General features: G+C 35.8%; 3 protein-coding genes across 3 annotated transcripts; 1 reads left to right on the top strand and 2 right to left on the bottom strand.

Moving 5' to 3' along the window:
* The first annotated feature begins 1,204 nt into the window (after positions 1-1,204).
* On the top strand, positions 1,205-1,760 carry LOC132043820 (small ribosomal subunit protein uS9-like). The gene has a single exon (XM_059434292.1). The coding sequence runs from the start codon at positions 1,240-1,242 to the stop codon at positions 1,681-1,683; it is 444 nt and encodes a 147-aa protein (XP_059290275.1). The 5' UTR covers positions 1,205-1,239; the 3' UTR covers positions 1,684-1,760.
* Positions 1,761-3,701: 1,941 nt separating this feature from the next.
* LOC132043793 (receptor-like protein 51) lies at positions 3,702-5,274 on the bottom strand. The gene has a single exon (XM_059434261.1). It carries the CDS (start codon positions 5,186-5,188, stop codon positions 3,980-3,982), a length of 1,209 nt encoding a protein of 402 aa, XP_059290244.1. The 5' UTR covers positions 5,189-5,274; the 3' UTR covers positions 3,702-3,979.
* A 2,917-nt stretch (positions 5,275-8,191) lies between these two features.
* LOC132047713 (cellulose synthase A catalytic subunit 8 [UDP-forming]) lies at positions 8,192-21,412 on the bottom strand. Its single transcript, XM_059438719.1, has 25 exons — positions 21,261-21,412; positions 20,998-21,097; positions 19,370-19,431; positions 19,046-19,102; positions 17,951-18,010; positions 17,740-17,796; positions 17,426-17,468; positions 16,529-16,606; positions 15,307-15,634; positions 15,078-15,231; positions 14,897-14,982; positions 14,733-14,794; positions 13,039-13,224; positions 12,847-12,917; positions 12,693-12,744; positions 12,440-12,587; positions 11,892-12,158; positions 11,440-11,785; positions 11,219-11,356; positions 10,894-11,019; positions 10,595-10,807; positions 10,167-10,413; positions 9,880-10,079; positions 9,444-9,797; positions 8,192-9,039 (listed from the first exon to the last, which is right to left on the bottom strand). The coding sequence occupies exons 1-25, from the start codon at positions 21,354-21,356 to the stop codon at positions 8,452-8,454; spliced, it is 4,119 nt and encodes a 1,372-aa protein (XP_059294702.1). The 5' UTR covers positions 21,357-21,412; the 3' UTR covers positions 8,192-8,451.
* Between the last annotated feature and the right edge of the window lie 298 nt (positions 21,413-21,710).

Genomic DNA, 21,710 nt, shown 5'->3' with positions numbered 1-21,710 from the left:
TTCGTTAAAAAAAAAGTTGGTTTAAAGGGGGGAGGGGAGAGTTTATTAATTCAAAAGTGTTCCAATGCATGATATTTTACCCCTCATTCTACATAAAAAGAAGGGGAAAAGAAAAAGATTACTTCTGCTTTTCTCCTTTACCCGTCCATTACATTAAATAAAACTTTTATTTTTTTACTTATCTACTCTAGCATATCAAGATAATAATTTTTTTTTACTATTTTACCCTTGCACTAATTATTTATCCCCAAATCATTTATTAAGTACATTGAGACTACACATTAATTAATATGTGTGTTATAATAAAATATACACTTCAGTTATTATTTAAAAAATATATATAAATTCCATTGTGGACAAGTACTAAAGGTAAACACACAGGGAGTAATTTGATGAGTATTTGAACTTTAAACTCCTAAAATGTATGTGTTATTAAAGCTGCCGTTGAGTCACCCCTTCCTATAAAAACGATATAGGGGGCGATGATCTCTTTTGTCAATTAATTTGCATGTTGCCGCATCCAACCGTCCACATGCATTAATACCTACAATCCAAGGCTAAAAGTCTAACAAAAAAAAAAAAAAAAACGAGTCTAACAAATCAATTTGGTTCAATCGATAGTCAAAATTTAGTACTGTATTAGCTTTGACAGACAAGTCTTGTGAGTTTATTCATGTGCCCTCTATTTAAATAAAAAAAACGATAAGGTCATTCCAAATGATACATGAAAAGAAGACAAATAAAAAGAATATCACCATTTATTTTATTTTAAATTTTGAGCGTTCAACTTTGTAAATTACAAGGTGGCTGGATCTCGAGTTATTGGTCTCTATTTGCGTTATTACTGAGATTCAACAGACTAGATAAAATTAAAGGAGGTGATGGACAAGTTCGGATTTTTGTACTTTTCTTCTTTACCTACAATAATCAAACCCAAAAGTATGCTACCTTAAACACTTTCATAACGTAAAAAAATGTATATGAAAAGCTGTCAAAACTATTTTTCAAGTGTTTCTGATCAAATAAAAGGTCTGGTGACCTATAGCAGCACCAAAAGGTAGGGAGTGAGTATAAGGGAAGTGTTTAACTAACAGTTTCAAAGCTCAATATTTTCATCAACAATAATCGATTTGTGTACTGCAACGTCGTGGCATTATGACGAGAATAAATTTCTTCGTAATACATAATATGAAGGTGATAAAAGGGCAAAAAGGTCATCATCAACCAAACGAAGCAAAAATGCAGGCGGCACCGGCAACAGTAGAATCCGTGCAATGTTTCGGGCGCAAAAAAACGGCAGTAGCAGTAACACACTGCAAACGCGGCCGTGGTCTAATCAAAATCAACGGCGTTCCAATTGAACTAGTCCAGCCAGAAATCCTGCGTTACAAAGCTGTTGAACCAATTCTGCTTTTAGGGAGACACCGTTTTGCTGGTGTAGATATGAGGATTCGTGTTAAAGGAGGAGGTCATACTTCACAGATCTATGCTATACGTCAGAGTATTGCGAAAGCGTTAGTTGCGTTTTATCAGAAGTATGTTGATGAACAGAGTAAGAAGGAGATTAAGGATATTTTGGTGAGATATAATAGGACTTTGCTTGTTGCTGATCCTAGAAGATGTGAGCCTAAGAAGTTTGGTGGTCGTGGTGCTCGTTCTAGGTTCCAGAAATCTTACCGTTAATCTTCTATTGTTACTGCTGTGAGATTATGAGTATTGGATTTGGTTTAGGGATTATTATTATTATTATTATTAGCTAAAAAAAAAAAAAAAAAAAAAGAAGGTGATAAAGGTGGTAGAGTTCAATTTCTCTTCCTTCATTATCCAACATAGGAGATATGAGTTCCATAATTTAGACAGGTCTCTAAAGCATTTCTTGACCCTTTGTGAAGTAATACATTATGCTTTATCCGAATTAAAAATCTGAAAGAATCAGGAGGAGCATGTTCTCTATGTACTAAGACTGGGATTAAAAAAAAAAACCAACACATGAACGGTAAAGCTGACAAATTGATCCTTTCATTATTAGTTCCATGCTAACAGAGAGGCTATGATTAAATCTTATATATAGCTCGCAGCTCATAGCATCAAGTATCATATATCTCTACGTATGCCGACATGGATAATTAATAAAAAATAAGGAACTGATAAATCAAATCTCTTAAGATTGAGAAGACTATAGTATTAGGTATTCTCTGAGAATATAAACATAAACAAATGAAGTTAAAACGTACACGCAAGCTAGTTCATTTAAATACTTCAGTAGAGTCCAATATGAGCTGGTTTAAAAAATAAGACGAGCAGAGTTCAAATTTCATATTTTTGTTTGTCAATCACTTGGTATATGCCTGCATGCATTTGTTGTAGAGATGTATGTTGCATATAACTACTGAATTCAACTAAACTCGGAATTCTAAATACAGAGCACATAATTTTAAAAGTATAATTAGCTCACTGTTAAAACCTAAAAATTGAATCTACCACATTTGACTGTCAAATTCGTCTTTTGCTAAAGTAGACGGCAATGATTTTGTATATTAATAGGAGGATTAGGAACTAGAGGAATCACGTGAGGAATAGAGCTCCACATGGCAAAAGTCAACAAGACCTAGAAGAACATGGTTACAGAGATGGATTCTAAATTTAGAGCCAGCAAGTTCAAAATACGTTGTATAATTAGATATGTATAGATGTTTGAGCTGATCTACTTTGTGGAATTTCACTGGGTATGTTGTTGTTGTTGTAGATGTTCGAGCTGACAACAATAGGTACAGCTCATAGAAAAATTACTTTAAATCCGCCTGTGAGAGAGAGAGGAGGTGCGAAGGAAAATATGAAAAGGGGAAACTTGTTGACGAAACTAAGACAACATTACGAATAATGATGCATCCATCATGTGATTTACTTCACTCCACGACTACTTAATCATACACTCAACAGATATAATTATCAAAATTCGTTGGTTAGTTACCTCCTTACATCTAAATCAATAAAACAAGGCGGTAAAAAGTATCATTGAACATTTGAAGCTTTAAACCATTACAAATATTCGTGGTGCATTGCGTGCATGCTGATCCCGAATTCCAATGCATAAAAGGAATATATACTGGGAACAACATCTGCTGCAGCATGAAATACATAGACAACATAGCAAAGAAATCCTAGTACGGCCATTTCAAACAGAGAATGGTTAGTGGAGAATTTAATCCATAATTTCATATGGTACGTACTTTTACCTCACTTTTTTCTTTTTTCCTCTTTTAGGGGGAGGAAGGGGTTGTTTGTGTGTCATTATCACTGGTCATATATGTAAAATATTTTTAACACTGTTAGTTTAAATTAATTATGTGTGGTTTGTTACGTCAACACGGGTTTGGAAAATCTCCTGGCTAAGCACCTAGTCAACTCGTGGTTGTCACTTTCCTTGAATAAACAACCGCGATAGTCACCTGTAAGATCCCTACTAGTTTGATAGCCGAACCAATCTCAAGACAAATAGTGCCCAACTTTATTAGCAACTTGGACTACAAGCTTTACAAAATCTGCAATTAGAAAGTAAGCAAAACCAATATGGTGATTGTCAGGAGGAAAAGACTGAAAGAGGCAAAAGTCCATTATAACAGAGCAATAAGCTGCTCTAATATAGTTTGTATTAAGATGTTACCATACTTTTTGAGCTTTCAGCTATAGAGACATAAAGATTCATTACAAACAATGCCAGGAATGGGAGCTTCCTCCTTCAAATATTCCCTTATTTCAGATCATACATAAATGACAAAAGAATTTAGATAACTGAAATGGAGATTTTCTCCTTCAGCAATAGTGCTAATAGAATCACACACACACTGACAAAATAACCACTCTTACATTCTACTCTCCCTCAAGATCCAAGTATACAGTTAATAAACAAATTTTCAAATCCTATTAAGGACATTTGCCTAACCTAACTGGACCAAGAATGTCTCAATTTACACTCAATTCATTTACAACATTTGGCCAATAAAACCAAGAAAATAATCAAAAACACAATGGATGAAAGTCCAATGGCCACACCAAAAACAACTCTACTAGGTCCATGTTCATGTTTAGGTGGTGGACTGTTATCATCATCTTCTTCAGTATCATCACTGAGATCTTCCTTAGGAGGTGGCGGCGACAGTGGTAATCCATGTTTATCACACTGAGCAATGCCAAGTTTCAATTTTGAAGACAACGTGGAGTGATTGTAACAAAGATTAGAATTTTCTCCAACCTTGAACACAACCAATTTCTTGATGAAAGAAGCATTGAATGGCAAAACCCCCTTGAAATTATTCCTCTCAAGATTCAAGTATTTCAATCCCTTCATATCTGAAATGAACTTTGGAACAGTTCCATTTAATTGGTTTGATCCAAGATCAAGATGAACTAATCCAGCAATTGCAGCAAGCGTTTTCGGGATACTTCCAGACAAAGAATTTGAAGCTAATGACATATTTTTCAAACTAAGTAAATTGCCAAATGAATTTGGTAGAGTACCATTGAGTGAATTTGAAGAAAGATTCAAATGCACAAGATTTTCAAGCTCAGTTAAAGAAGTTGGTAGTTTCCCTTCAAGCTCATTCCCAGATAAATCAACATAAGTTAGATTCATATGCCATCTTGTAGGAAGAACACCTTTAAGCTTTGCATGAGAAATAGTAACAGTATGCAAAGTCTTGATACTATTCAAGATAATAGAAGGGCCACTAGCAGAAACTGGAACATTAGACACAGTTAAATTTACGATATTACGCATTCGAATAAGCCAAACACTTGTGAGTTTCTTGAGGGAGTTAATACAAGTGAAGGAGTTGAGATTAGAGCTAAATTCAGAGGGGAAATGAATAGGAGAAACTGGACAGTTGATGAATTGTAAGTCTTGGAGAGTGGAGAGAGTTTTGAGAGCTGTTTGAGTTAATGTAACACCATTTGAACAGTTTATAAGTTTGAGGGAAATAAGATTGTGAAAGGGAGTTGAAGAGTCACAAATAGTGGATTTGTGAGAAGGAGAACAAGGGTCTTTTCCTGTTGGAACACCTAGTGATCTGAGTGCTTTGAGTTGGTTTGGATCAAGATCTGTGGTGGATTGAGCCGATGATGATTTTGTGGAGAGGAGAAAGAGGAGAAGGGTGAAAGAGAGGAAAAAATGAGAAGGATTTGGAACCATAGTTTGTTGTTGTTGAAGGAAGATGGAAGATGGAAGATTGGGAGAAGGAAAAGAAGACTAGAAGAGTAGTATACCTTTTTTGTGGAATGTGAGCATATGTTGGAATTTGTACAAGAAAAGGAGAGACAAATTTAAAGTGACTGATTTGTGGATTTAATTAGTTGACCTTGGATTGAGCCATTATTACAGAAATAACCGATTACAGTTTTGTTAAGGGTGTTTTAAGTATAGGTAAACTTACTCTCACTAGCGTTTAAGGGTATTCCAGGTATTTTAACAGAAAAATGTTCATCAAAGTCTTTTTGTCAAATCACTGGATGCTTATAGAATGTTTGGACATTTCTATCTAAACATGTACTTATCTGACACTTGAAAGTGTGTTTCGGGTCATTCCAGATATTTTAACAAAAAAAAAAATTCAATCAATGTCTTTTGTCAAATCACTAGATGCTTATGGTATGTTTCAACTGTTCTATCAAAACGCGTACTTATCTATAAAATCAGTTTTAATACTTAAAAGTATGTTGATTTGTTACTAGGTTCGAAATCAATTATTCGTACTTATTTAATAAATTTTCTAATACATATTTACAAGATTTGAGTCAAAATTATTAAGTTATATGGATCCATATCTTGCACTCCATATACGCCCCTATTCAACACTTGATGTCTATCGTTATCTTAATTAGCTAATCTGAACTGGTTCTAAATCGACATGCACGATTATTTTAAAAGTTCGCCTCTAATTTACGCAACTTATAAAGGACATCACATATTAGCTAAGTTATGTTGGCCATCACATGCAAAAGAATTTAAAAAGTGTACGAGAAAATTGTTTCGAATAGGTCAAAGGTCGAAATTGCGACTTCCAAAGATTGATCAAGCAGTATTTTATTTGTAAATTAAGTGCGAAGTGAAAACATTAAAAAAAAAAAAAAAAAAAAAAAAAAAAATAGTAGTGCTTATTTTGTACACTAAGTACGAAGCAAAGGACATTAAAATAATAAAAACAGTAGTTTAATCAGAATCCAAATATTTTCTGCTGGACCCAGGTGCCCTCCAACTTTTTTATATGCTATTCTCCTCCTACCGCTCTTGTCCCTTTTGCATAGTCTCCAAACCAACATTTTTCATGATTATTCTTTGCTTGGAATACTAGTTTATTTATTATAATGTGATTCTATCCTTTGGATTAAAGTGTTGTTGGTCTACACAACTTGGAAATTCCTCGTTTTGTGACAAACGGCATTTTACTTTTTTAGCATGAATCAATAAAGTAATTCGAAAAAAAAAAAGTAATTCAAAGAACCTCTTTTCAAGGTTAAATTAAAGGATAGTGACAAATCTTACTGTAATATATAACCAGTTTCACATTCGAGCTTTGAGAATGAAATCGCTTTTAGGTTTCACTCTTAAAGTGAAATTTTGCTGTGTGAATTCAGATTTATCGAATTCCAAAGCGAGTACCAGATACCAGATAAAAATCCAAAAAAAATACTATAATATTTTATAATTAACCTTGATAGAAATTGAGAATATTGTGGTTTTCCCAAAATTTAAGTTTGCCCACTTTGAAAGACTTCCTAAGACCTCTTAAAAAGGTGTCTTTTTAACAAATGGCTAAATAATCAAGGTTGTTCTTTTTAAGGCCAAACATTATGCTTACTTTTGAATCAAGTATTTGCTCTTTAACTTGATTTTTGGCACCGATTATTAGCGGTTCATTAGTCAAAAGGTTAATCAAACTGCTCGATTAAAAAATTAATATCACATTTGTTAGTCTAAAGTGTGTTTATCATTTCTGTTAGAACTATAAGAAAGATTAAAAATTCATCTCAGCTCCAATCATATGATGGGTGATTGCGGGAGATAAATTTCAAGCCACCCTCTTGAAAGCAGCCAATTAAAGAGTTCTGATTATATGTCTGGTCATCATAACATTCATAAACGAGATTGATTGATAGATGAACAGATATTCAGCCACAATTATTATTATTGATTTCCCATCCGTTATCCGGTATCTGCATTAGTACTATATCCGTATTCGCGCGTAGTGCCCATTTTTGAAGGAAGCTCCCTATCAAATTTTTTCAATACGACTCGAACTGGCACTTGGGCATATTAGAAGAGAAAGCATTCATCCGCTGCACCACATACTTTAGTGGTAGCCACAATTATTATTGATTTGGCTGTAAACGGTTCAACTGCTCGAACTCAAAGAGATGAGCCTAACAGTGCCCCATAATAGAGAGAGGGGCATTAAATTTAGATTATGCACCTACAAGTACGCTGCATATATATTTTTGTCTCAAAGATGTTCCAAAAAATTTAGGGACATAAATATACTGATCAAATGGATTTCCGGGACAGCTGAACCAGAGCTAAAAAAAAAAAAAAAAAAAAAAAAACTACGTACGTATTTTATATGGGTACAATATTCTTTTTAAAAATAAAAAATAAACATATTAGGTAATTAAATCTTCCGTTTGGATTGTGAATATCAAATGGAAACATTTTGATGCTCATTATATATCATTAATAAAAAAATCGCCGATATGTAGTACTCCGCAAAATAATTACGGTGTATATCCATACTGTATAATGAAACTCTGTATTGTTATGTATTACTACTTACTCATTCTGCACCAATAAAGTTACTATTTTTTTCATCAAATACATATTGTAATGTTTGTTCACTGATAGTAAGGCATGGAGCGTAAGTGCTTACTGCAGGACGCTAAAAATTTTATTTTCATTAGGAACTATTTCTTGGGTTGCTTTATGAACTATACATCATGCTCATAATTTCACTATATTTGATCAAAGTGTAATTCTCACGACAAAAAGTCAGTCAATTTGCGAGGATTTTAATCAGGAGGTTACTATATATAATTTCACTATATTTGATCAAGGTATAAATTTGTTCATTTAGAGACTTGTACAATGTAACTAGCATTGTCCTTGTAATTCTCATGTTCCATAGTTGAACAAGACACCTTCAAGTGAGAGAAAAATACAACAATACTATTCATTATCAGCTCAAGTTCCTTTAACTTTGTATTTTCAAAAGTTTTAATCCAAATTTCAACATTCTATTTCCAAATAAATTTTCTTTACTCTCCTTCCTTCTCAAAAGTCTTTAACTGGAAAAACTGATACAAGCTGCTCAAACCATGCAAGGACAAGAGAGTTTACACGTCCTACATGAAAAAAGCCTACATTTCAAACATGTGGTTGTATGGTTCAGAGATCTTGTTCCAAGCTCAACAATCGATGTCGATGCAGTTTTGAACCATGGCTGAAGGGTCATCTTTGCTGACAAATGGATCAATCTTGACCCAAACTAGTGAGAAAACAGAAGCCAACAGCACAGACCACAAAACAACAATGGTTGGTGTTCGATTTTGGCGTCCCATTAGACCTTTGAGGAATGGATAAAGATGCAGGATCACCCAAAATGAGAAGAACACTTTTCCAAATAAAGGCCCCCATGCTTCATATCCTTTGTTGAGTGCATCAGAGAAACCAGCAACAACACCAACTAAGTTGACAATGAGAATTGTTGTTGGAGGGATCAAGACTGTTGTCCATTTGAATATGTAGAGATCGCCAAACTCTCCATCGTCTGCCGCTTTTGCTGTCACTGTGAAGTTTGTGTCTATACCAGCAAGCATTTTGAGGAATCCTTGGAAAACTGCAAATAGATGGGCAGAAACACCACCAATCACCCAAAACTGCTCGTTACGCCACCAGTCCTCTATGCCTATACCACTCCATCGTAGCTCGAGGACACTTGTTACAATGATGGAAATGAAAAGAGCAAGGAAAAGTATACTTGCAACATTCGATAGCTGCATAAAAGGCACAAGAATTTGATTCAGTAATAGAAACTAAAGAAATTGCAGCCTTAATACCAGCTCCTAATGTGCACTCATTTGTAAAATCTCAAATCTTTAAAGGGCTTTTTTTTTATTTTTGGCTCGTCGGCCACGCTAGCCAAAGATACAAATCCTATACACTGATTATATAAACTAAATGTATATTTATGTATAATATATGTATATTTTGATTATATAATATGTATATTATATGCATATTTATAGTTAATCTACAAAACCTATACACTTTCTGGCTATTATTCTTTTAAGTGGTCAAAAAATGTAATTATCCCATCCTTTTCTTTCTTTTTAAACATGTAATTTTCCATGATGGACATAGGAAGTTGCAAGCATGTCAGAGAAGTAGAAGCATTTACCGTAGGGATAATGAATTTTCCTGTAAGAAGACAAACAGCAGGAAGAATACAGTACGCAATGAGGGGAAGAGAAGTGAAAGGATAGACAATGGTGTTGGTGTAGGCAAGTCTTTGGAGCCATTTGAGGCGGCCGCCACCAAATCCATACCACAAAGGGCAATGCCTACTCAAGAAAATTTCAACCGATCCAAGAGCCCATCGAAGAACTTGGTGCAACCTGTCTGACAAGTTGATAGGAGCTGACCCCTTGAAAGCAGGCCTCAAAGGCATGCAGTATATTGATCTCCATCCCCTGCACTGCATCTTGAAGCCAGTCAAGATATCTTCTGTCACTGAACCATATATCCAACCAATCTGAAAAAGAAAAATACAAAAAAGAAAAGAGTTAAAATCAGGGGAAAAAAGAGTCTTGAAAAGAGAGATATTCAATTTTTACTTCTTTTCCCCATGCTGTCTTCTCTTCATAACCACAGCCGATAACATGAATTGCTTCCCTGATCAGTGTCGATGGATTGGCAGAATCAGGTACTCCTCCATTTTCCATCAGTGTAGACTCGATAAACACGGATGACATGCCAAAAGTTTTCTCAAAACTCATTTGCGAAATAAGCAAGGACCTCTCATGCTCGTCATAATCTGCAGACACCAAAATCATGGCTTCATGGTTAAAGTTCTAAAGATAATGGAGCTAATAAAAAGGGAATGTTGTACTAGAAAACTCACTTTCAATTTCTCTTAGGTTGAAGATTGCAGAATTCAGATCTTCTCTTTTTGACTCACGATATACCTCAGTAAGATCCTTCTCTTTGGCTGGTTTCTTGCGGCGACAGCAGCAAGAGCAAGATGAAGAAGATTTGTGTATTGTAGGCAGATTTGAAGGGCTATAACCATAGAGTGCTTGCCTATTGAAAACAGTTCCTGTACCGACATACACAGGTCCTTGGATGCCATCCAAACCTTTCATGTTAACCTGAAATACCATTAAAAGTCATCTCAATCCATTTTTCAGCATCAGAAGATTCAATACTAAACAAACGACATTAAACTAAGATGTCAAATGAAGAAGATTGTTGTTCAATTTTTAGATGAAATTCATTTGAGAGGCTGAAAGTAATATCATAATGCTAAATTTAGTTGCTCAATATACTTACATCAAAGAAGACTATGTTTCTGTTGGCATATCTGTCACTTTTATCAATTCCATCAAATCTCTGAGGGAACTGCACATAACAGACGTCTCTGCCGACTTGTGGATCCATGTAGAAACACATAGCCTCACGAATGGCTTTGCTGTTATTGACGTAGTGATCACAGTCAAGATTGAGAATGTAGGGTGCATTTGTGAGAATTGCAGACACCCTTATCTGAAATAAAACAGTAAGTTTGTAAAAGGAATTCAATGAAAAATAGTCTCAGATCAATGCTAGTAATAAATTGCATCTTAACACACCAGAGCATTTTCAGCACCAGCTTTTTTGTGGTGTGTATAACCAGGTCTTTTCTCTCTTGAGACATAAACGAGTCGTGGAAGTTCATTTCCTTCATTGTCATGGGCACCACTATGTCCCAAGAAAACCTGTGAAGAAGAAAAATTTTGAAGCTTAATTGAACATCCAAAAGTTTCACAGATACTAGAACTTCAAAGATTGTTGCTAAATCTTCATTATGATTTTATCGATCATCTTGTTAAACAGATACTAGTTTCAGCTGACTGAAATCAGTCAAAAGGATATCGCACTGACAGCTGAAACTGAGATAGGATAATGACCACTAACCTGAATCATTCCAGGATGATCACGCGGGTTGTTTCCTGGCCAAGGAGTTCCATCTGCCATGGTCCAGCCGTCCTCCGGTGTTTTCTGAGCCTTGGCAACTAGAGCATTTACCCTCACTTTATACTCTTCATATTCTCTCTGCAATACCAAATGAAAGGTTAATCATTCTTGAACTAGATGCTTATTTCACACAAAATCCTATTACAAAACTAAGCCCCCACCTTCATTGCTCGGCGTTCCTTGACAAAAGAAGGCTGCACCTTATCTTTCAAGTAATCAAACTTTTGCGAAAAGTAGAACTCAGGTGCACGTGGTTCAATTGAAAATTTCTTGCAGAATGGCACCCATTTCCTTGCAAATTCAGAAGTCTCAGCTAGTGACTCAAATGTAAGCATTGAGCCTCCATCATCTGATACATAGCAGGATACTTTCTCGACAGGATAGTCAACTGCAAGGATTGACAGAACCGTGTTTGCAGTGATCAAAGGAGGTTCTTTCATGGGATCGACTGTACTGACAAAGAAATCGACAGGTGCGAGCATACAAGGTTCTCCCTCCCTTTCAAACCTAGAAAGGTACAAACAAAGTTAATTCTCAAGTGCAAGAAATGCAACAAAGTTTGAATATGTTATATTAGCAGTGCTGTGGAAGTTGAAGAGCCAAGATTTTTAACCTTGCAGATAGCCTGTCAATATATGTCTCTCGGTTAATAGGGGACCATTTAGGGAACTGATCCAGCACCCAAGAGAAAGCGAACCAGATCTCACAGATAACAGAGATGAGCCACAGTGGATAGGCACTTTCAACTGGATGTGTTACTCTATAGTGGAAGAAAAGGCAGAGAACTACCAATCGGATGATAATCACGATTCTGTATGGAGTAATTTGAGATTTCGGCACAGGAATGATTCTTGAAAGTGGCTCTGCAGCATCTGCTAGCCTGCAGAAGTTAAATTAGATGCAATCAATAAATGCATGATGAAAATAGAGCAAGTTCAAGATTCTGAATCACTGAAGGTGGATCAAACATCAATGTTTTATTACCAAAAAGTTCTTGTTTTCTTGGTAGTTATTTGGACATCTAGACAAAAGAAATTAGCCCCATTTCAAGAAAACTATGAAATCACACAAAAACTGCAATACTATCATAAACATGGTTACTTTCCAATTTCACGAAATTTATCGTATCTAGTTAAGTTGCTTTTGCAAAGGCCTACTTACTGTGGCTTTTCCTCCATCTGCTGCTCAGGTGGAACTTCAGCTTCTTGTAAAACAGTCTTATTTTTGTTCTTCTTTTTCTTGTTTTTCTTTTCCTTCCAACTTTCCACTCTATTCTTCCATATTGGATTGCCAGAATCATCATGATATTCTTCATGAGAAAAGATAAAGTAAGTTAATATAATGTTCTTCATTGAAACTACACTACAAAAAGGTATTATGAATATTTTTGTGCAGAAAAGCTTCATCTACTTACCACTGTCCACAGTTGAAACAGTACTGACAGTTCTAGCATGAATTCCAACATCCTACGTCGAAAAAAATAATCACAGAACATTGTCGTCAACTAAAATTCAATGTCATGTTTGTAGGACTAAACATGGAAAGGTTCACCAGACATTAATTAGTACCTCAGCAGTATTTAGATGAGAAGCCATTGTAGCATGGTTCGATTCGTCATGGTTCGATTCGTTCTCATTTTCTGCAAAATAAGCATAGTACTATGTTAGACTTCCTTAATACTTTTTTTACCAAATTGTCACATGGGATCGGTAATCAGATATATCAAAGTCTAATTATAACCGAAAGCAAGATTGAGTTACCATCATAAGGGGTTGCACAGCGTAAACATGCGCTACGTCCTTCTTTGATCTCATAATCCAAACAATTCTTACAAAGAGGATAGTTGCACTCATGACAAGCCACAAAGACTTCACCATTAGTATTAGCTAACCCCACTTGTTCACCACAAATATTACATATTGGAACCCCTGACTCCATCATTTTTTATTTTTTTTCACTCACAGAAATACTTGGTCACTACTCTTGACCACAGCTAGCACACAAATGATGCTTTAGCTCCTTTGTCAGTCCCAGGAATATAAAGAAGGATTGTTTCCACTGACTGAGCAAAAAGCTAAGGAATGAGAAACATTATTATAATGGTGAAGGAATGTTAGGAGGGTGGTTACAAGGGGACTGGCCAGCTTGTAGGTTGAGAAGTAGGTGTCAAAGGTATATTTTCAGAGAAGAAAGCAATGTGTTTGACAGATTTTCTAAAAATTTGCTGGAGTTTGAAGGAATGAGTATGGTTGGAGTTTGTACATCTTAACCAACTAATTGCACCAAACTTTGAGTCTGACTGCAGCTTCAAGGCTGAGCCACCCCACATACACACCTCTTTTGATAGAATAAGTCAAGCCACATGCCTCCTTTTCTTCTTCTTTTTCTTTGGATTTAAGTTATATATACCGATAACGTAATTTTTTACAATATTATTAGTTATTATTCTGATCAGGTTATCAATTAAGTGATTTGGTTGCGTAAAAATTTATAATACCACAATGCATAAAACTTAAGCTCTCCTTTTTTCAATCAAGGAGAAATTTCTCTTCAGATCTATAGATTTACTGTCAAAATCTAGGAAGAATAAAAGCTTCTAACATGAAATAATGTGATTCAGACCAAATATCTACACAAAAACATTTTCCCTTGGATAGAGAGGGAAAAAAAAGATATTCGTTCTGAATCCCATACCATCTCCACTGGGAGTGGTCACTTGGATCAATTTATTAACTTTTTTATGTCATAATTAAAGATCTATTTTTAATATCTCAACGAATAAGATTGTTCTCTTCACAAACTATACGTGAATACATTCACTTGAGCATTCACAATAAACATAATCTCTAGCTGGATTGTCCTAAGTCATCCAGTTCAGATTAACAAGAATGTTTTGTTTTAACATCAAAATCTGGGAACTCGCGATAACCAGATGTGAAATCTTTACATATAATAATGTAAAATAGATGTTAAATGTGAGCTTTGAAAAAGTTACTTATCCTTGCGTTCTATTCACACCATAAAGTGCAATATCAATGAACTGGACAAATCAATGACAAAATATAGCAGGAAAAGTGTTAGAAGAGGCCCACAATTAGGTATGCAAGCATGCAGGTCTGCAACAAATAGGTAGACCTCACAACTGCACGCACACTCAAGCCCACATGCAACAGAAATCTCCGTTCAGAATTTCTTTCTATAATAATATTTACAAATTAAGAGAATACTTTACAAACAACATTGATTCGAAGTAATTCTCTAATTAAGTAATGTCAATTCTCAGAATCAAAATCTCAGGACCAAAATCCCAATTCCCTACAACAAAGGGAAAAAGAAAAAAAAGAAAAAAGGAAGAGAAAATGGAGAGACAAGCTCAGACTCTAGATATCCTAGACATCTTTTTGCAATTACATTGGAAATAAAAATTTAATCCTTCAGAGACACAAGTATATACCAGAAGCACCTAGCTCTTGGTCAGAACCTTTGTTTGGCAACGCCATGCCTGTCCAGTTTAGTCTGCAAGACAAAAACAAAACTGCCATATAGGGAGCATAACTTTCTCCGAGGGTCACATCACGTACAAGTAGCGGTATCACGGATCAATATATGCTGCTTCACCCGATAGTGTAAACCTTCACAACCTTGGATGTATCACAGACAACTAGGTTCTCTGAATCAGTAGGAGTTGTGCAAAGCCAATTCACCTGATTAAAAAGCCCAATTGTGAGACATATATAAGAAACAATCAAGGCATAAAGTGGAAGAGAGAAAACATAAAAAGTAATGAAGTAGAACTCACTTTTCTGCTCAAACTTAAGCTAGATCGAAGGAAGTCGGAGCCAGTGCAAGTCTCACCAGCAATGAAAAACTTAGACCAATCCCATACTTTTACTTGTTTGTCATTTCCACCTGAAATTATGAACTTCCCTTTGTTTCCGAATGTTGAAAAAGTCCTAATAGAATTTAGGCAGAGTTAGTGCTGGCTGACGCAGTAGATTTAAGCATGCCATGCTATAAAGAAAACTTACACACAGGATACAGCAGCAGTGTGTCCTCCCAAAGAGTGATCAAGGTGCAGGTCTCCTCCATTTTGATTTCCAATTTCAGGATCAGCAGAAGAACCGCCAACTTTAGGGGCTGACTTAGAACCTTTCTTGGGTTTAGCTGAACTCTTGGACTTAACAGTTTTGACATCTGACTCAACGTTTATTATAGAAACAACTCCATCACCCCTAGCCACAGCACAAATCTTCACAAATTTATCCACCACATCAACGTCAGGAACAGCCAGAGCATGAACAAAGGCAGGGTTCAAACATTGTCCCGTATTACCTTTATTTCCCGTGTCAAGTGTGCCTACAGCAAACAAAGAGAACTTCAATAGCTGATTCAATCAACCTATATAAATCAAGGTGGCATTTTCTAGTACATTAGCTTGACTAAGAGTGTTGGATCCAGGTATGTATCTGTCTGGCACTACATTCAACCATTGGAGGTTTTGTATGCATCGTGAAGGATCCACGGGAAATGCCCATGTCCGTCCGAGATGGGTGAACTGAGATAAAATGATGATCGGGGTATCATATATGTCACAGAAAGGCTGAATTTGATTCTTCTGGAAAAATGGCGACAAGAGAACCACAAGTACATGTCACTGGCAGGAAACACTACTCATTTTCTTTAGGTCTCAGTGTCTCACTAGAATAGTCATGAATTACTTCTCGCCAATCGTGCTTAGGTGGAAAACTTGAAGCGTAGAAAACCACTCTTACAAAAATTAAGACACACCCAAGCTAAGAGATCTAAAACAATATTTAAGCAAGATACTTATTATAGTCAGTAAAAATGGGAGGAAGATAATCGACTATCTATTCCCAGTTCCCCTTTCTCACCACAAATTGAAATATCAATGATGCTGAGGACACGTTTGATTGAAAAAATGTTCTCCACAAAGGTATAAACTAGTCTAACCCTCTAGGTTTTCTATGTTAATCCCCTGTGATTAAAATATAGGGAGATAACTACCCAGATATTCTAAAACTTAGCGATTTTGTTTTTCCATCTACTGTAGTAAGGCATGCCTAAAACTCAGTGGATATGTAGCTAGTGTAGTAAGGCAGACCTAAAATTCAGATGTGCAGTTCTGGTGTAATAAGGCATGCCTTCAACTTGAAGGTACACACTACAATAGCAATTAATACTAGAAATTGCAGAAATACAAAAGAGTACATAGTATAAGGCTCAACATACCAAAGTCCCAAATCTTCTGGGGCCGACCCTTGGAGAAGTCCCATAGCACAAGCTTTGAATCAAGACCCCCAGTGATGACTAAAAATGAAACAACAAACACAAGATAACACCATCATCAGCTTCCAAGAAACAATTCTCCAAACATCATAGGAAATTGAATATTAAGTAGCAGGCTGTCACAACTTGTACATTTTACAGAAACCTTATGTACCACAACTTGAACGTTTTAAGAAACCTTATGTTACCATCCCATTTAGATTAAACAGGAGATTGGTTTCACAAGGAACCCTACATCAAGATTCTCTTGTAAAAAATAAAGGGGCAAAGGATGTCATATACAACGCATCTGCATCTCTTTGAAGACTCTCTCTCTCTCTCTCTCTCTCTGTATCCGTCACACACACACACATTGACAGAGAGAAACAGAGAGAGCAGCAGTAAAAAAAAAAAAACACTTTAAGTGACTTCAATAATAAAAACACATAACATGAATAGAAGATGGCAATTACTTGTAGATCATTGTAAAAATGGTATCATTCTTTACAAGATTATGACTAATTCGTTAAATTCTAGCCAATGCAAACATTCTGGAAACCTACCTGCTTAAAAATCACGAAGCGTACTAGAAGTACAACTTAAGAGGAAGAATTAGTTTCTCCAAGATATCTGAAGTCTGTGTATTAGTGGACATCACATACCTCTAAAATAACTTTACATGAAAACATTATCATACTTATAAATGTTTCCAAAAGCTCCAAGTAAGTGTCTCCCATTCATGAATTATTGAGGTCATTCACTTCAACGTGTATGTGGGCCATATGTATATCTATAGGGGGAAGGTCAATGTCAAGAAGGGGAAGAATGTAGGACACCTGAAAATTTTAGTCCAAAAAGTACCTTCCCAAGGTCTCCAAGGAATGAATTGAGCACCGCTACATATCTGATAAGATAGTGAAGGTCACAAATGATGATAGGTTCACAATAAGAACATAGTTCCCTATGCGAAGTTAGGGAAGAAAAAATGGAACTAACCTTCACAGCAAAATACAAAAAGGACTTCACATACCAAAAAGATAATACAAGAAGGGCAACAACAAATAAATAGAATGTTGAATAGTAAAATAGTAATTAAAATGAATGACATAAAAAAAATCACCATGTTTCTGGGGCAATGTACAAACTTGTCATAGTAATTATATAAAAAAGGATACACTTGTGTGGCCATCTCTCAATGTCTTGTACATGCGATTTTGGCGGATGTCAATGATCTGCAAAACAAGTAACACTCAGATGTCCAACATACTTACGGAAACAGCGAAACAGTTTAATCTCTTAAAAGTTTCAGAACTCATCAGTGTTATCTCTCATGGAAACAGAGAATCAGATGTTCAACATACTTATGGATATAGCGAACCGTCCTACCTTGACATCACCGCTATCATCTGCTGCAGCGAGGAAAGATGATTTTGAGTTGCAAGCAATCTGAAAAACAGAAAGGTTAGGCATGCAGAACTAGAATAGGTATTGTTTGAAAATATAGTATACCTATTTGAGGTACCTGAAATATGACCTTGTTAAATAGGAGAAATCATAAGAGATTAAAATGATAAGGGAAGATATGTAAACATCAAATAAAATAATGGACAAACCCTAATACTTATCCGGATGAACAAATACAGAGTAAATCCTAAATTTCTAATTTTAAGCCTGTACAAGATGAATCTGTTGGACATGACATTTAGACTAGAGCCTAAAACAGAGAATTGGGTGCACAATTGCCTAAAAAAGCAACAAGGGGCGTTTCTCGAACAAAGCCCTAAATTTTATCAAATATCTTCAGATTCGTCAATGTGGAGACATGGTGCAGTTTATTGCAGAGCCATCCACCTATTAGTGCGGTGGTTGAAGCATAAACATTTTACAGAATGGGATGAAGAGATAAGTAGTGTGTCACTTCCACTGGTTTCTGCACCTAGTCCTGAAATTACATCCACAAGTACCACTATTTGGGTTTGAAAGGCAAAGTGATCCACAAAGTTCACATGTCGAACTGGCAGCCACACGGAAAACCTCCTAAATTGATTCTAGCCAAACTCCCTGAGCTAATGCTCAAAAGAACCAAATAAATGGATCAGGTTAAGAGATAAGAAGAGTAAATAACTGATACATTTACCTGAAGTGCTAGGAACCAAAGTCCCAAAATACTAACAAGAACTTGAATAAGAGGCTAGAGGTTAATAAAGAAGCTGCTGAAGATAGCAAGATATCATATTACCAACTGAACTAATGATCGGGCATACTCCTGATAACATGACTAATGGAAAATAACAAAACGAGCACAAGGCCAGATTTCCACGAAGAGGAGAACAGTGTATATTTATACTGCAAAAACCCATTCTCAAATGGTAGGTAACTTCCAATGATATGGATAGTGAGACAAAGGAGAAAATATAAGGTTATTTTTTTGAACAGTGAGAAAATATAAGGTTATAAAAAGAACAAGAATAGCAATCATACCTGATTTATCTCATCCTTGTTGTAATTGTAACTGTGCAACAGTTTCGATGCAGTAACCTTCAGATACAGTTAAACTGGATTAATAACTAAACTTTTGTGCCCAAAAGTGATAAAAGAGAATAAGTGGAAAGAAGCCAACTCTAACCAAGTTACAACATAAAATTCAGACGGGAAGTTTCAGTCAAAAAGATCTTGATAAAGGTCAAAAGTAGCCATTTACGAGTACCAGAATCACACAAGAAGTGGTAAATTATAAAAGCATGTGAAAGAAAGAAGTTTTAAAAAAAGCATGGGAAAGTTATTTTGGAAAAATGATGGCATTACCATATTCACATCAAAGCATTTGACTTCACTTCCCAGTGAGATATAAACAACATCTTCATTCCCTGCACCATGGATCACATGTTTGAGATTGACGACTCTCACAAATTTCAATTATGATATCAACGCCAGCGGAAGGTTATCATCCCACCAACTAATGTATTACATTGCAGAAACAGAGATCTCTAAATCAATAGTAACTTAATTCTCAGTAACGGTCCTCAAAATAGCATATTATTTTGTCAAAAAGCGGCAGCATATGTTTGTAATTGGAATTTCTGTGTTAGTATTAGACTGTTGGAGTGGAATAGCAGAAATTCTTAAGTTAGACATGGTTTATGCCAATTATTATCTTCTTCTTTTTTTGAAAATAAATATGGTCTATTTCTATTATGTTTGACACATAATTAGGTGTCTTGTATTCACCAAATTATCAAGTCACCATTACAGTTTATTCTTGTTCATATTTCTCGCAAGTATCAGAGTTTTTACAATTATACTAAGAAACTTACGTAGAGTCTCTACCACCATAGTAGAGACCTAAGTAGCTTTTATTTCTATGTTTTAATAGCTTTACTATCCTTATCCCCTAGCCACAACCGTTAAACAACACCATGGGTATTCTTGGTAACAATTCCAGTGACACTACCACCTCATTCGAGGGAATTGTTTTGGCGACATCGTGCCTCTTCCCAGTTATCATTCTGACGGCGTTGCGTATATTACTCGTTACTATTCTGGTGACAGCACACCTCTAATCCAGTGGCTTTTTTGGAAACGCCACGCCCTTTTTGGCGACCGTTGTGGAGGCAGTGCGGCACTACCATTTTCAACCACTTGTATTCTTAACCTTCCGTGTGATCTTCTGGCAAATTTATGGCATGTTTCTTGGGAAATTCTCTGGAGACTACTTACTTTTTTATGTTTTCAAAATAAGCAAATTTGGTTACCCACCTTGAGTTTGAGGGAACAAGGGAGTCCGTGAAGTGCTAGTGTTAGAATACCCGAGTTAGAACATTAGCACTGTAAGTTTTTGAGGTCAATCTTTCTCCACTTAAATACCAGGTTTTTGATGGCAGCAGGGTTCGAACCCGTGACCGCCTAACCACACATCACGTATTGCGCTCTTACCACTAGACATCAATCAACTATGCCACTATTCCTAATTAGGTTGAGCGGTTTATATGAATTCTCTTCATCCCATCGGCTCTATTTAGGTCTTGATATGGTAAATTGCAAAGCTGAGACATCTGACTGAAAGAAAAAGGGGCCATATAGCATGTACCAAAGCTGGATACACTGCAATTAACTCAAGCATAGAAATACCAGTGGTCTCTCAAGCATGAAACGGAATCCTCCTAGACCAATATGTTTTAGCTCTTACAAAGTCCCAAAACACCAGCCCCCTACATTGTTCTGTCTAGCATCTTAGGGTTGTCAATTGGGAAAACCTAGAGCAATACAGTATATCTAGATGCAATAAACCCTTGTTGATGCAGCCTAATTTCTTTTAATCACACAATACCCAACTAAATTGAACAGTGAGGATTCATAGAGCCGCTCCCAACAACCGAGGCATAGTTGTCGTTGTTGTACAGAATACCAACTAAAAAACAAGAAATTTGACAAACCTGGTTTGAAACACATTGATGAAATTTGGTTACCATTTCCAACATCCATAGTAAAGATTTTATCTTTGCACCTCAAATCGAACCAGCACACACAACCATCCTATTAGAAAATGATCAAATAAGTAACTAAACAAAAAGAAACAGTGAGAGACTTTGAATACAGTTGTAATGTTTCTAATCAGCAAAATTCATAACAAAACTTTAACGCCTATCCTGAATCTGGGTGTCTAATTGTACAAAATATGGAAAAGTGTTCACTGCACCTCATCAGCTGTGGCAATAAAAGCAGGGCGATTTTGAGAGGCAATACAGCAAGTGGTGCTGCCTTTATGACCCTCGAGCTTTCTTGCTTCCTCCATTCTTACTTGCTACCTCTTTTCAGTTCCCAACATAAAAACCCCCTCTTCTTCTTGTTTCTTTTATGGTCGAAACGATGTCGTATATTTAATTCCTGAGGGGTGTGAATGGTTTGGTTAAAAATCCATCCCAACCCAAGATCGATTTAATAAATCAATGTTTTTTCAGGTTTGGTTTGATTAGATTTTAAATTTTTGAAAACCAGTAGATATTTGGTGTGGTTTTGATTTTATTAAAATAAATTTTAATAAAACATTCAAATTAAATGCAAAAGATAAGAAATTGACCGCACATCCAAGTTAGCACATTTCATAAAAAAGCAACCCAAGATAAAGATCCATTGTTAGCGTGGGTAC

Source organism: Lycium ferocissimum, chromosome 2 (assembly GCF_029784015.1).
Source record: "Lycium ferocissimum isolate CSIRO_LF1 chromosome 2, AGI_CSIRO_Lferr_CH_V1, whole genome shotgun sequence".
In the NCBI taxonomy this organism is placed as follows: Eukaryota; Viridiplantae; Streptophyta; class Magnoliopsida; order Solanales; family Solanaceae; genus Lycium; species Lycium ferocissimum.
This window is presented reverse-complemented; position numbering and strand designations above follow the sequence as displayed.

Bases quoted from the DNA above. Each gene is read 5' to 3' on its own strand.
- LOC132043820 (XM_059434292.1), top strand. From the start codon at position 1,240: ATGCAGGCGGCACCGGCAACAGTAGAATCCGTGCAATGTTTCGGGCGC.
- LOC132043793 (XM_059434261.1), bottom strand. From the start codon at position 5,188: ATGGTTCCAAATCCTTCTCATTTTTTCCTCTCTTTCACCCTTCTCCTC.
- LOC132047713 (XM_059438719.1), bottom strand. From the start codon at position 21,356: ATGGAGGAAGCAAGAAAGCTCGAGGGTCATAAAGGCAGCACCACTTGC. The intron at 17,797-17,950 runs GTAGGACGGTTC...CTTGTTTTGCAG, and splicing joins ATGATAGCGGTGATGTCAAG to ATCATTGACATCCGCCAAAA. The intron at 10,414-10,594 runs GTAAGTATATTG...ATGGTATTTCAG, and splicing joins GAAACATAGTCTTCTTTGAT to GTTAACATGAAAGGTTTGGA.